This window comes from Phacochoerus africanus, chromosome 15 (genome assembly GCF_016906955.1).
Source record: "Phacochoerus africanus isolate WHEZ1 chromosome 15, ROS_Pafr_v1, whole genome shotgun sequence".
Taxonomy (NCBI): domain Eukaryota; kingdom Metazoa; phylum Chordata; class Mammalia; order Artiodactyla; family Suidae; genus Phacochoerus; species Phacochoerus africanus.
Genome location: NC_062558.1, coordinates 135,330,311 through 135,345,732, shown reverse-complemented (window position 1 = coordinate 135,345,732; position 15,422 = coordinate 135,330,311). Strand labels below are relative to the sequence as shown.

Here is a 15,422-nt window from a genome sequence, read left to right as displayed (position 1 = left end):
TTCAGGGGACACCCCCCACCCCCACACCCCAGCTTAGGGGAGGCCAGGTGGCCTTGAGAAAAAGGCTCATGAGCTCTGTAGCTCTGTCCCATGACATGGAGCCCCCTCCACTGGGTACCTGGCCCCATCTCCTCATTTTTAAACACCGAAGGTTGTCATGGAGAAAAAATAGAAACACATGCCAGTGCTGAGCATAGCACCTGGCATTTAATAATTGCTTGTGATCATTGCTTCCTTGGGGCCTCAGTGGTGTGTGGCTAGGTAAGGGTACAGAGGGTGAGTCTGAGCTGGGACACGGAGGGAGATCTGGGCCCTGGCCCAGGGTAAGGCCCGGGTGTAGACAGGGAAGATTCAGCTCACTTCTCAGAAAGCTAAGAGGTTGGATAGGTGGTTACCATGAGCATAGTCAACTCAAAAATCATCAGTTCAAGGAGTTCCCGTCGTGGCTCAGTGGTTAACAAATCCAACTAAGAACCATGAGGTTGCGGGTTCGATCCCTGCCCTTGCTCAGTGGGTTAAGGATCCGGTGTTGCCGTGAGCTGTGGTGTAGTTTGCAGACGCAGCTCAGATCCCATGTTGCTGTGGCTGTGGTTTAGGCTGGCGGCTACAGCTCCAATTCGACCCCTAGCCTGGGAACCTCCATATGCCGCGGGAGTGGCCCAAGAAATGGCAAAAAGACCAAAAAAAAAAAAAATCAATCATCGGTTCAAGAATTTTAGAGGGTATGAATATGTGCCATCATCCCAGGACTGTCTTGCCGGCACCTGTCTGAGCTGTTGATGGGCTTCCTCACCTGGGACCTGGTGGCTCATACACTGGGGAGTGGCCACTGCAAGAACCAGCAGCAGGAGCCCTCGGGGGCTTGGAAGACCCACACTCCCCCCCATTGTGATGGGTGGCTCTGATTCTATGACAACAGGGACCACTCCCAGACCTCCCTTCATGGCAGAGGCTGAGAATTAAAGATCAGGAGCAAGGAGGGGTGGCTTCCCAGGGGTAGCGCTTCTGTGACAATGGAGAGATAAGAGAGCCAGCCTCAGCCCCCTTCAGCTTCCTGCAGAAAATGGCCAAAGGGAGACGCTTCAACCCACCTTCAGACAAGGAGGGACTATGGGTAAGAAAGATATTCCCTCTCTGGCCTCTCTCAGGCCACATGGGTGTGGGCAGGGCACAGAACCGAGTTCAGATCCTGCTTCTGCTGCTTACCATAATCTGACACTTCCCTTCACCCAGCCTCAGTTCCTTCCTCTGTGAAATGGGCATCTCACAGTGTTCTTGGGAAGATTAAATGAAATAAATCTGTGTATAAAATACTCAGCACACTGGCACCTTGCGAATGTCCACTGGGTAGGAATTGCTGTGTGCGCCACTCTTTCTCTCTCTCTCTTCTTTTAATAATAATCATTGTAATTTTGTCTGCCTCAGGGCTCCTCAAAGAGCCCTTTTGTAGTGCTGGCCGAGCCCCACCTTGACCTTGGCCTTTAAGCGCCTGGTCCGCCCACGGCGCTTCAGCTGATAGTTTCCCCTTTTTCCCTGCTCTACTCTTCCTCTTTTCCGTAATATCTACCTTCTGACATCTGTATAATTTATTCTACTGCCTGTGTTGTAGAATGCCTGGGCTGGCATCTTGGTCCCCCCCCTCCCCCGCCACCTCCCCACTAGTTATATCAGAGAGAACTTTACAGCAACCTCTTTTAAGGGAGTAATATATAGAAAAATATTTTTTGTTTGTTTGTTTAAAAGGAAAAAGGAGTTCCCATCGTGGCTCAGCAGTTAATGAATTCGACTGGTATCCATAAGGACAGGGGTTCGATCCCTGGCCTCGCTCAGAGGGTTAAGGATCCGGCCTTCCCATTGAACTGTGAGCTGTGGTATAGGTTGCAGACGCAGCTTGGATCCTGAGTTGCTGTGGCTGTGGTGTAGGACGGCGGCTACACCTCAAACCTGGGAACTTCCATAGGCCACGTGTGCGGCCCTAAAAAGACGGAAAAAAAAAAAAGAAGAAGAACAAAAGTGGAAAATTGGGGCCTAAGGGTTTAAAAACATGACTGTACTCACCTGGACCTGACCTTGGCTAAGCAGCTTAGTCTTTTTAAATCTCAGTCTCTTCACCTGTTAAACGGAACACAGTGTGCCAAGGTTAGAGAGCCATGGTGGGGATTAATGAGATAATTCATGCAGATGTGCTGAGTATAATACACGGAAACATAGTAACCGCTCAATACTTGCTGTTGTATAGATGATACATAATATATGTATATATGTAATGTACGTGTGTGTGTGTGTGTGTGTATGTGTGTCTGCTTTACAAAGCTTGCAGGCAGAGAAAGGCAAGGAAGGGACTTAAATGTCTGCAGATTTTTCTCCCCGCAGGGTGGGGTACGGGCCTGGAATGAATCCCCCGCAGATTCCAAAGGACATGTATTTACACATATGTTCTTTCTTGTATACCCTGCTCCATTCCATAAAGATTTAAAGTAATGTATGGAAAATATTCACAATAAACGAGTAAATATAGAAAAAAAAATTCAGAACCAGTTTAAATATACTTTAGAATAAGCATCCGAGACTGAAAAATATATAACATAGCTATACACAGGCCATTCAGCCTATACAGTAGCTATTTGGACATCAAATTTGAGTTTCCTGGCAGCCAAAGTAAAATGGGAAATAGTGTAAACTCCACAATACTAATCTGTCAGGAAGAGACAAAGTAAGCTTCTCAGATTAAGTAGCTTTGCCTCTTTTTTTTTTTTTTTTTTTTTCTTTTTAGGGCTGCATCCATGGCATATTGAGATTTTCAGGCTAGGGGTTGAATTGAAGCTACAGCTGCCGCCTACGCCCACACCACAGCAACACAGGATCCGAGCCGCATCTGCGACCTACACCACAGCTTATGGCAATGCTGGATCCTCAGCCCCACTGATCAAGGCCAGGGATCAAACCGGCAACCTCATGGTTCCTTGTCGGATTTGTTTATGCTGCACCATGGTGGGAACTCCCAGCTTTGCCTCTTTTTCTCACTTACAATATCAGTTAGGATTGCGTTTGACTGAATATTGTCAGAAGCTGACCACAGTGTCTTTAGCAGACGGGGGTCTGTTTCTCTAGTTGCCGTCAGTCCAAGAGGAGGCCGTTCAGGACTGGTACAGGTGCCTGAGGATGTCCTCAGGTCCAGGTTCTTTTCAGCCTTCCGTCCTGTCACCCTCAGTGTGGGGCTCAACTGAGGCAGGTGCATGAGGGGAAGGTCAAAGAACAAAAAGATGGAGGCACCTGTCCGCCACGTCTGCTCCTTCTTCTGGGGAAACAATGGCTTTCCCGGCGCCCCACCCACAGACTTCTGTGGTCATCTCAGTGGGTCACGTGGCCAGGTGAGCGCCAAAGGAGTTTGGGGAGGTATTTAAAACAAATTTTTTTCTTTTTCTTTTTTTTTTTTTTTTTTTTTTAGGGCCGTACCTGCAGCATATGGAAGTTCCCAGGTTAGGGGTCGAATTGGAGCTGCAGCTGGAGCCTATGCCACAGCCACAGCAACGCTGGATCTGAGCCACATGTGCAATCTACTCTGCAACTCACGGTGATGTTTATCCCACTGAGCGAGGCCAGGGATTGAACCTGTATCCTCATGACCCTATGTCTGGTTCTTAACCCACTGAGCCACAACTGGAACTCTAACTTTTGTTTCTTTTGCGGGGGAGGTATGTTTTAACTAGCCACATTGCCACCCCAAAGTCAGCATTCTGAGGGAGAAATTGAGAAAGAATGCTTCATCCCTTTTGGGATCCCAAGGCTGTACCAGGGCCCCGTTCAGGTGAAGAAGCTTTGTCTCACCTGCTGCCAGCACCTAAGAGCATAAAAAGAATAGTGTGGGAGTTCCCGTTGTGGCGCATTGGTTAATGAATCTGCCTAGGAACCATGAGGTTGCAGGTTCGATCCCTGGCCTTGCTCAGTGGGTTAAGGATCCGGTGTTGCTGTGAGCTGTGGTGTAGGTCGCAGACACGGCTCAGATCCCGCATTGCTGTGGCTCTGGCGTAGGCTAGCAGCTGTGGCTCCGATTAGACCCCTAGCCTGGGAATCTCCATATGCCACGGTAGCAGCCCTACAAAAGGCAAAAAGACCGAAAAAAAAAAAAAAAAAAAGAATAGTGCTGACATGAAATGTCCCAAAGTAACTTGTAGATGAGTTGGGGAAATTAAAGAAATTGTTGGCTTTGCACCAGCAGCAGCTCATTCGGGAGACAGTAATTGCCACATTCGAGGTACCAGTCATTTTGCAGTTGACCTTGCTGGTGGTAATCTGGTTGTTGCCGGGTAGGAAAAGCTTTCTGCACACACTTTCACCTTCCTGCTTAACATTTCAGTCATTGAGTGATTGAATGCAGCAAAAATTTCACTGCCAACTGGTTCAAAAGCTATATTTCACGGTTACAATATCTAACAGAAGGGTTTATTTCACAGCTATCATGTTATAGCCATTAAATATATATTTTAAAAGAGTGAAATTAAAATGCTAGAGCCATTTTTTTTTTACAGTGATTTAGTCCACAGACTTGCAGAATACAAATGAACTCAAGTCAGTGTCATGTAGTTGGTGGGAGATTCTTCCCAAGGTTTGGGAGAAGAGCTCCCCAACCCCAGTTGGATTTTCCAGAGCTTGGAAAGTCAGATGGAAGGAAGGAACAGGGAAGGGTTCTGAGGCTGGAGGCCCTTTATATTATTTAAATTTATGTAAGGAGTTCCTTGGTAGCCTCGTGCTTATGGATGGATCCTGTATTGTCTCTCCTGTGGCTCAGGTTCGATCCCTGGCAGGGGAACTTCTGCATGCTGTGGGCGTGGCCAAAAAATAAAATAAAATAAGCGATTGGCAAAGAGCCATAAAAATAACATCAAGTCTAGGTATAGTCAAAGTCATAAATAAAAGTTCTGGAAAGCATTCACTTCCAAAACAAAGCTGATCCAATGACTAAAACCCCATTCTCTTAAAAATTTTTTTTTACTTAAAAATGGTTTAAAACATAAAAAAATATAATACAGGATGATTTAGAAATGTATAGCTTGGAGCTCCCGTCGTGGCTCAGCAGTAACCAACCTGACTAGGATCCATGAGGGTACGGGTTTGATCCTTGGCCTCACTCAGTGGGTTAAGGATCCAGTATTGCAGTGAGCTGTGGTGTAGGTCTGGCATCCCGCGTTGCTGTGGCTGTGGTGTAGGCTGGCAGCTGCAGCTCCGATTCGAACCCTAGCCTGGGAACTTCTGTATGCTGTGGATGCGACTCTAAAAAGCGAGGGGGAAAAAAAAAAAGGAAAGGAAAAAAGAAATGTATCATCGCTTAACTTTGAAGAAATTCTAGGATATATTGCTAAGTGAGAAAATCGAGATGCAAAAGGGTAGGTATCAAACGGTCCAATTTTTGTAAAGCAGTGTAAGACACCTCTCCAGGTACAGGTGTTTGTAAAAATGAGAGCTCAGTTGCCATCTGGGGTGGCAGTGGGAGTCACAAGAAGGGGAAGGAGAAAGAAACCGAAAGTTACTTTTAAGTTAAAAACAAGGTGTTCATAATTTTTCAAAATCACCTTTCTAATATGATCCTATGGATGCAAAATTAATCTTTTATATGGCTGTACAGTTGCAAAGGGACGAACGGGGAGGACGGCTACTGCAGAGTTAAGGGGAAAGAGTGGTGGGATTTCAGGGGAATTTTACTTCCTTCCTTATGTTTTTCTCTATGGTTTGAACTTTTTTTTTTTTTTGTCTTTTTGCCTTTTCTTGAGCCGCACTTGCTGGCATATGGTGGTTCTCAGGCTAGGGGTCTAATCAGAGCTGCAGCCACTGGCCTACACCAGAGCCACAGCAACGGGATCCAAACCGGATCCTTATATGGTTTGAATGTTTTAAAACCACGGGGTATGTGTTACAACTCTAATCAGAAACAAATACAACTCTTTTCATTGTGGAAAACAAGACAAAGGAACAGATACGCTTTGTTAAAAAACATTTAAATGATGGCCAAAAAGTCTGCCTCTTCCCCGTGCCCTCTTCCCAGGTGACCCTGTTGCCAGGTTTCTGCTCATCCTTCGAAGAGCCTGAACACATGATGGCATGTGGTTTTGTGTGGTTGTTTGATCACCCTTCAAACTGTGGCTACGCTCCCCCCCCCCCCCCGCCCCGCAGGCGTTCACACAGTGTTTAATGGGAGTTCTTTTGTTTGGATGTGTTTTGTAAATTATGTATTGTTGTTTTGTGTGTGCGGATTATTTATTTACATAAATGGTTTGGGGTTACAGATCTCATTCTGTTTCTTCTTTCCACTCAGCGCTGTGTTGCAGATTCCCTCCACTGCTGTGCGTCATTCTAGCCCGTTGCTTCTCATTTTCTCTGCCAACACGGCCCCACCAAGGACCCTTCATCCATGACATACTCTTTCCACCTTTTGGCATACAGAGCATCCTAAACACACTCTTGTGCAGAGATTAAGCGAAAGCCACCCGGATACACAGGGATCTCCTAACTTGAGAAGAAATAGAACAGAACAGCCAAATTAGCCGATATCATTATAATCCCCAAAAAAGGAGGAGGACTGGCCTGGGGTGATGACGGCAGGTTTGGGGACAAGGGAGGGGACAGCTGTGAGCAAAAAGAGAACCTGCCAACGGCTGTTGAATACTCTCTGGGTACATGCATATTCTCTCTCTTAATCAATCACATCTACCCTTTCAAGCAGGTATTGTTATTCCCATTTTACAGATAAAGAAACTGGGGCCTGGAAAATTTAGGTCTCTTGCAGAAGGCTCACCTCGTAGGGGAGAGAAAGCTGGGACTGGACTCAGGGCTTCTGAATCTGCTGCCTGACCCACCGCCGCATTCTGCTTCTTCACTTTGCAGGAAATCTCATGGAGACTTGGGGCTCTGCCTTCTCTTTGTATTTTAGTTTCCATTCATAGTCCTCTTCTGAAGATCCCTGCCTCAAAGGCCACTTTGTTGGGGTGGCTTTTGTTTTCTTTTTTTTTGCTTTTTTTTTTTTTTTTTTTTTCTTTTTACAGCTGTATGGGCAGCATATGGAAGTTCCCAGGCTAGGGACCAACTCAGAGCTACAGTTGCCAACCTACACCACAGCTCACGGCAACGCTGGATCCCCGACCCACTGAGCGAGGCCAGGGATCGAACCTGTGTCCTCATGGATGCTAATCAGGTTTGTCACCACTGTGCCACAAAGGGAACTCCCATTGGGGTGGATTTTAAGTGGTGCTCTTTATATAAACCTGGGGTGCGTTACATGGCCATCAAGCACCACCCGCATCCAGCTTTGGGAATCTTCCCCTTCCCCCAGCTGTCAAGAGTGTGGCCCAGGAGCCCCCCGCCCCCACCCCAGGCATTCCTTGGCTGAGGAGAGGTGCCTCCTCAAAGTCATCCCTCTTCCTAGGGCAGCACACACCCACGGACCAAGTGACCAGGGCACAGAAAGGCCCAGTCCTCTCACTCCAGTTTAGGCCAATTCTGGGAAGCCATCCCATGGCTGGAGTTCCCTGCGGGTGAGCCAGGCCTTCGTGGGGACCACCTCCCTCAGCCCAGTCCTCTTTCCTTCCCTTCTGTGCATTGGAGAGGATACTAAAGACTTCCCCCACTCCCCACCCAGCCTCTGGAACAATTTTCCTACCCATTTGCTGCTGAAATCTCAGCTGCCTCTGTACCCCGATGCCAAATAGAAATGTGGAGACAGAGCTTCGGGAAACAGAAAAAGCAGCTTTCATTGCCAGGCAAAGAAGGAACACAGCAGGCTAGTGTCTCAAGGACTGTGCCCCCCTTGGAGGGGGACCGAGGCATCTTACAGTGTTCGAGGAGCAGGGTGTGGTCAGCTCATGGGTGGGTGGGGAGGTCATCGGGGGTCAGCATCTTCACCCTTCTGGGTCCAAGTGGTCTGGGGTCTGCGTGCTTGTGGGCAGCACACAGTTGACTTCTTGCACCTCTGGGGCTTCGGCACCAGCAACACAGCTGCAAGGACAAGGCTCAGAATATTCTCTCTAGTCCTTGAGGAAGAACTCAAGGTCCTTGACTTGGTCAAGTGGCTAAACTGTTATTATTCTGTCTTGCTTGACTGTTTTCCTTCTTCTCTGTATTTTCTCACTTTCTGATTAAATTGATCCTTTGACCAAAGATTTTCTGTAGATAAAAAGGCAGGCACATGAGTCGGGATTCCCTCTGGGAAGGTCCCCTGGGTCCTGCTTGGTCACACACTGTACCTTCTCAGTGGAGACTCAACACCACCCTTCTCTCCCCACCTTCCCGGGGTCCTAAGGTCCACCTCATTCCTGCAGGAGGCTGGCTCACCCCTGTGAACTTGGGCTGCCGTGTGTCCCCAAGCGTGGGGAGCTCTCTGACCAGAAGGAAGAGCCCAGGTAACACAGTTCTCTCCCGTGGGAGAACATCCGATCCCTCTCATGAACCACCCCTCCTCTCCAGGCTGCAGAAACACTTCCAGGCTCCAAGCAGCAGGGTGGCCCCTGTAACTCGAAACAACTGGCAGTGGTAGCCTCAGGCTCTGACGGTATTTCTTGTCTTGGACAGAATGCTTGAAAATTATAGAAACGATGCCATTTGCCATCGCATGCCAGAAACACCCAAATTGCATTTTAATCGCTTTACGGAGGAAGCCCTGATACTTGGCTTGGAGAGTCAGATGGGTCTGGTTTTAATCAAGGCGTGTGCTGTTTTTCTAGTTTCCTCACATTGGACTCATGCAAAAGACACCAGAATCCATCACAAGCACGATGTTAAAGGAGTCCCATAGTCCACGTTTACGGCAGCGAGTGGAGGAGAAGCTGCCGCCCATCTACAAACTCCGGGAGAAAGTGAGTCCAGCGCGTGGGCTGCATATGCCCCCGGGGTCTCTGAGGGCATGGTTCGGCTGGCACTTTGGCCAGACAACTCTTCCTTGGAGGAACTGCTCACTTCTCCTCCCTGGGTCCCACATTCTGCTGGCGTCATCACCCCAGACACTGGTCACTATATTATTTCCAACCCTCTCTAGAAGGAACTGCCTCCTGGTCCAGATGATAAAGTCAGGCTCCTCCGTGAACAGAGTTGTCAACATGCATGGTGTACCCTCCTGGCCAGTTCAGGAGCAGCTTTAAGGGCATGAAGTGGCCAGAAGGGAAGCAGGGGCTGACGTCACACGCAGCCACCCTGGGCCAGGGCTCCAGTCTAGGGTCCTTTATTGGCCAGTTGAAGAAGATGGCTTCAAAATTGGCTTCCATGCCCATCCATCAACTTCCCTTGCCTCCCAATAAGGTGTTTTAAGGAGAATCTTTATAATTTTTAGCAAGTTGGCAATAAGGTTCAGTTTCTTTTAACTCTGGTCACGCCCGCAGCATTTGGAAGTTCCCGGGCCAAGGATTAAACCCACACCATGGCAGTAATCAGAGCTATAGCAGTGATGACACCAGATCCTCAACTCACTGAGCCACCAGGGAACTCCAAGGTTGCTCTTCAAAGCCTAGAGCTGATGTACACACTGTGACCTCACTCCTGTGCTGTTTCCTCCATTGCTATTGATGAGTTTAATTCCTACTTAGACGTCACCTTGCCTCCTCTGTCTTGACTCCTTTCACACCACTGTAGGCGGATTCGGGAAGCATACTGGGGTTCTGACGTGTGCCTTTTATCTCTTCCCTCCTTGCTTTTTTCCAGCAAGCTGTGAATAACAACTTTCCTTTCTCTGTACATGACAATCGGTGCAGCTTTCAGGACTCTGGGTTCTACCTTGACTCTGTGAGTATTTCTATGATTTTTTTTTTCCCCCCACTGTACAGCATGGGGACCAAGTTACATCTCTCCACATTCTAATCAAACGAGGAGCAACATCAGGGCTCATGATTTTCTGAGAGGTGTTGAAGATAAAGGACTGACCTCAGAATTGCAACAAGGTCAAAATTCAAGCCTTGTAACAAATTACCAGGAAAAAACCAAAACGCATGAAGTTCTGGAAGTCCCAGGCAGCTTTCTTTTTCTTTCTTTCTTTTTTTTTTTTTTTTTTTTGGCTTTTTAGCGCCACACCCATGGCACTTGGAGGTTCCCGGGCTAGGGGTCTAATCGGAGCTACAGCTGCCACAGCCATAGCAATGCCAGATCCGAGCCACATCTGCATCTTACACCATAGCTCACGGCAACATCATTTCTTTGCCCCCTCCCCAGGCAGCTTTCAAAATCTGCCCAGCCGTCCTTCTGCTTAGGTCTTTGTGAATTTCACGCTTCTCAAGTGTTTTCCCACACACTGTCTCATTTGTGAGCTTTCTCGTGAACATCTATCACTCGGAGGAGGGATCCGCTGTGTGTGTCTCTGGGTGGCAGAGCCTGGACCCACAAGGAGCCATCGAAGGGATGGCGTTTACCTGATCTAAAGAAGGACTTCCTAATAACTGCAGGTGTCTTTTCTCTGGAGGTGGTGTTTCCCCATCACTAAAAAAAATAAAGTCTGAGAGCCCTTGTTAGTGGTGGTTAACACAGGACTATGTGATAAAAACAGATTGCAAGCCGCCTAAGTAATTTAAAATGTCCTAATGGCCACATCGGTAAAAAGAAACTGGCGAAATTAATTTTAATATATTTGATGTAATCCAATAATCTCCAAACGATCAATTCAACCTGTAATCAATTGAAAGTTATTAAGAAGATATTTTACGTTCCCCAAGCGAAGTCTTTAACATCCAGCCTGTATCTTGCACTCCTGGTGCCTCTCAGTTTGGAAGATGTGCATTTCGCATGCTCAGTAGCACCAGTGCAGAGGAACCATCAAACTGCACCGGTCACGGTTAACATGTATCCGGTGATCTCCGAGAATCCTTAGCACACCTGAAAGTCCATGACGAGGATGTTGATACTACTGACCTTTTATTAAGATTTGCTCTGTGCTAGCTTCTCATGTTATCCCGTTTAACCCTCACAACAATCCTGCTGGTCAGTTACTCTTCTCATTCCCAATTCAGAGATGAGGAAACTGAAAGAAAGTGAGGTTAAACAATGTGTCTAAAGTTACCCTTTCCTCGAGGCTACACTGTCTACGCTAGATGGAAATGGTTTAGCCTAAAAAGTCTGTTCTGCTTCTGCAGCTAAAGAACCAGAATATCCATTTTACTTCCATTTCTAAATGGAATATTTAAAAGGGTTTTCTGATCAAAGTCACATAAAACCTTTAAAATTCCCATTGTGGTTCAGAGGGTTAAGGACCTGACCTTGTCTCTGTGAGTTGGATTCCTGACATCGCTCAGTGGTTTAAGGATCTGGTATTGCCGTAAGCTGCAGTGTAGGTTGAAGGTGTGGCTCGGATCCAGTGTTGCTGTGGCTGCGGCATAGGCTGGCAGCTGCAGCTCCAGTCCGACCCCTGGTCTGGGGACTAGCATATGCCACAGGTGCAGCCCTAAAAAGCCAAAAAAAAAAAAAATTAAATAATACAGAATGATATAAAATTTGAAATAAGATTTGCGCTCTTATTTTTCATCCTCACAATCTCACGTTGATGATTCACTGATAATGGTTTGGTGGTAAAATTTGAGAATTTTTGTAATTCGCATCAAACATACATACATAAGAATATAGACTGTTGATGATATAAACAGGATTGTACCATGCACATTTCACCAGTTAGGCTAGTCTCACAGAAGTTGAGGTAGTGGAAGCTTTCAACTTTCTCTGTTTTCTAGAATAGTTAACATAACGTGTGGATTTCAGTTTAATGTAGTATAGATAGAATTAGCCCATAAAACTATTTGGGTTTTGTATTTTTTTTAGAATAAGTTTTCAATTTCTTCCTTGATTGTTTATATATTCAAACTTTCTATTTCTTTCTTTTTTTTAATCTTGATTTGTTTGGTTTTTTTTAGAGTAGATTTACAGTGTTGTATGAATTTCTGCTACTTGTGCCATACTGAGTTGTTTTCTGTTGTTGTTGCTGTTTTTGCCTTTTTAGGGCCGGCCACACCCACAGCATATGGAGGTTCCCAGGCTAGGGGTCCAATCGGAGCTGTAGCCACCAGCCTACGCCAGAGCCACAGCAACGCGGGATCCGAGCCGCGTCTGCAACCTACACCACAGCTCACGGCAACGCCGGATCCTTAACCCACTGAGCAAGGCCAGGGACCGAACCCCCAACCTCATGGTTCCTAGTCAGATTCGTTAACCACTGCGCCACGACAGGAACTCCTCCTTTCTTGACTTTGCTCAATTGAATTTATTTGCTCACTCTGCCTTCTATTGTTACCTTTAAGGATAATTGTTTAAGAAATATATTTTTATTGAAACAAACGTGGGTCGGCTCATCCATGAACAGTAAAGCCGATCTACCGACACCAGGTTGAGATGAAGGAAAGGTAGCATTTTTATTGCAGGTGCCAAACAAGGAGTCCAGGTGGCTAATGCTCAAAAGATCTGAAATCTCCCATGATTTTTAGAAAAATAGAGGGAGGAAGAGGGTTGCAAGATGCACGATCAGCTGTGGACATTCTTCTGATTGGTTGGTGGTTAGGAGGTCGTTACGAGTCAGCATCACCCACCTTCGGATTCCAATATCATCACCCTTCTAGGGTCTCTGTGCTCGTGATCAACACACAGTTAACTTCTTCCTAACTTCTGGGGGCGGTTTAGTATCTGCAAAATAGCTCAAGGCTATGGCTCAGAATATCATGTACAGCCCTTGAGGAACTAAAGGTCTTTGACTTCCTTTAATGGCTACATTATTATTATTTTGTTTTACTCGACTGTTTTCCTTTGTTTCTGCATTTTCCTCAATTCTCTGATTAAATTTATTCTTTGGAACTCAGAGAAGGCCTTGGAGGCTAAAGTTTTTCTACATATAAGAGGCAGGAAGAGGACATGGAGGGGTCAGTTCTGGGAAGGCCTCACAGTGTCCTGCTCAGTTACAGTGTTAACACTATGTCACTATAGGACTATAAAAACTAGGGAGTTCCCTGGTGGCATGAGGGTTGAGGATCTGGCATTGTCACTGCTGTGGCTTGGCCCAGGAACTTCTGTATGATGAGGATGCACCCCCCCCCCCAAATTAATATCTACAGTTTTTCCTCCAAAGTAAGACAAGTCTTTCAGAGAAATTTACCTCCTTTACCTCCGTTCCTAGTGGTTCTTGGGCTCCCCCAACTCATGGAGGTGCTCTTCTCATGGCATAAGGTGAAGTGATGCCTCTGGAGTTCAGAGCAGTAGCCTTGACCTCTCTAGTCAAGTTGAAATCCTGGAGTTTCAGGTCCAGATTGGTTCTCTCTTAATCTCCCCCTCTCTGCCCTTATTTCCATACTTTCTTTTTGTGAATTCTGACTTAAAATTTCATTACATTTCATAGTCATATTACCAGCAAGTATTTAGACTTAATTAAAAGCTTAACTTGGGAGCAGTTTTCTCAGGGCTACCTGAGATACTCTCTCTGGGATTTAAGCCCCCAATAAAACTTAACTCTCAAAAAAAAAAAAAAAAGAAAGAAAGTAAAAAAAGCTTAACTTGTTACTTTCCTTGTAGCTCTTTCCCCTATTCAGTTTTGTCTCTCCCTTTCATTCCCGTCCCCCCCCCCCCCCGCCCCGGAGTATCTGCAAATAATTTTTTGAGAAAGGTGCTTGAGCAGTGGAACCAGCATCAATGGTCCCTCCAGGGTCACTTTTCCTCTTTCTTCCTGCTCTGGCCCCCAGAGGGCTGATCTGTATGCACTACATTCCTTCTCAAGCCATTTGCACCCAGAGCCACTGCATTGACCTTGGGGTCTTTCCCCAGTGGGTAAATGGTCCCTTTATCAAATCTCTTCAAATTACCTGCATTAGCATCTGCCATCTGCTGCCACTCTGAAGGACACTGACTCTTGTCAGAATGACAGCTGACCCTTATGAAAAGACTGTGTCACTTGACGAATGCAAAGTCTAGGTAATCTAGTGTCTATTTCCTTCTAGGCTTCCATCTAAGTATGTGGTTTTCTTTTTTGGTTTTTGCCTGGTTATGATCAAGTCAGAAGTACAAACCTGAATACATAGTAATTCTCAGGCTCACATGTAAGATGCCAAAAGTTGATGAGAAAGCCTCAGGGCAGAGACACAAAGGTGCTGCTCGCTTGGTTGGGAATCCTCTGGGATGGGGAGGAAACTCTGGATCTCTCAGAGTCAGAACCATCCCACTGATTGCTGGGGACTCAGCCAGGGATGGTTATGCTGAGGAGATTCCTGGGTGCAGAAGATGTACAGGGGGTCCCTGGGAGCCCAGGCTGGGGGTCTCTCTCTGGTTCTTCCCTCTGTGTCTCTAAAAAGTCCAGTCCCCTCTTGCAAGCTGCAAGAACCAGGATGTTGTGAGGGTCAATTTAGAGTTTACAACAGGTTGGTAAAGGATGCCTCTGGTCTGGGTCCTACTGTGCTTTTAAACACAGGATGCTGTGGAGCTGGTTTTACTAGAGACCTCAGAACTGTGTAACCTTGTTTTTGTTTGTTTGTTTTGTTTTGTTTTTGTTTTTGTTTTTTAGGGCTGCACCCGCGGCATGTGGAGGTTCCCCGGCTAGGGGTCCAATGGGAGATGTAGCCACCGGCCTATGCAACGCAGGATCCGAGCTGTGTCTACGACCTACACCACAGCTCACGGCAATGCCAGATCCTTAACTGCCTGAGCGAGGCCGGGGATTGAACCCACAACCTCATGGTTCCTAGTCAGATGTGTTTCTGCTGTGCCATGACGGGAACTCCCTGAACTGTGTAGCCTTGAATATTTTTCTCTTAATCTTCTTCTCCAGGGCCTGGGACTCAAGAAGATCTCCCCAGAAAAAAGGCAACAAGTTTCAAGAAATTTCAATCTTTGGGCCTGTGACTATATTCCATCTTGTCTCGATGGCTTTTCAAATAACCAAATATCCTATGTCTATCGGGAGACCGTGGTGGTTCCAATTTTCAGACGCTTTCCAAGATGTTACAATGAAATATGGAAGACTTTTAAATTTATCCCCCAGTGAAGCTATACAGAGTTTTTGAAAAAAAAAAAAATCCAAAAGTAAGGTTCAGGATGAACAGAAAGGTCGGTTCTCCATCAGAGTCCTAATCCTTCCAGAAGGTTCTTGATGAGATTTTCCATATTTGTATTTCATCAGACATTATAAAATTATGCACTTTCTGGTCCAGCTCTGTGGTGTGACGAGATTTGTTTAGAATTAGAGGTTATAGACTCCATGTGCCTGAATGCTGAGGTGAAGTTTCCCTGCAGTGATAATGCAGGGATGAAAGTTTTTACATTGAGAAACCAGAAAGACAGCAGATCATGTTACCACTCCTTCCGCTTTAAAATATTTTTATGGCTTTAGTAAGGTTAAACAATATTCAAGTCCTTATAAAATAAAAGTATGTGAAGATACACACATCTTAAATGAATGTGTTTTAAAGGGACATACGTTTAACAAAATTTTA

General features: G+C 46.2%; 1 protein-coding gene across 1 annotated transcript; it reads left to right on the top strand.

Moving 5' to 3' along the window:
* Positions 1–1,063: 1,063 nt before the first annotated feature.
* On the top strand, positions 1,064–14,974 carry TEX36 (testis expressed 36). The gene is made up of 4 exons (XM_047762161.1): positions 1,064–1,114; positions 8,712–8,843; positions 9,682–9,762; positions 14,759–14,974. The coding sequence occupies exons 1-4, from the start codon at positions 1,064–1,066 to the stop codon at positions 14,972–14,974; spliced, it is 480 nt and encodes a 159-aa protein (XP_047618117.1).
* The last annotated feature ends 448 nt before the right edge of the window (positions 14,975–15,422 follow it).

Excerpts from the sequence above, each read along its gene's own strand:
- TEX36 (XM_047762161.1), top strand. The coding sequence starts at position 1,064 with ATGGCCAAAGGGAGACGCTTCAACCCACCTTCAGACAAGGAGGGACTA. Across the intron at positions 8,844-9,681 it reads TCTACAAACTCCGGGAGAAA|CAAGCTGTGAATAACAACTT; the intron begins GTGAGTCCAGCG and ends GCTTTTTTCCAG. Across the intron at positions 9,763-14,758 it reads CTGGGTTCTACCTTGACTCT|GGCCTGGGACTCAAGAAGAT; the intron begins GTGAGTATTTCT and ends CTTCTTCTCCAG.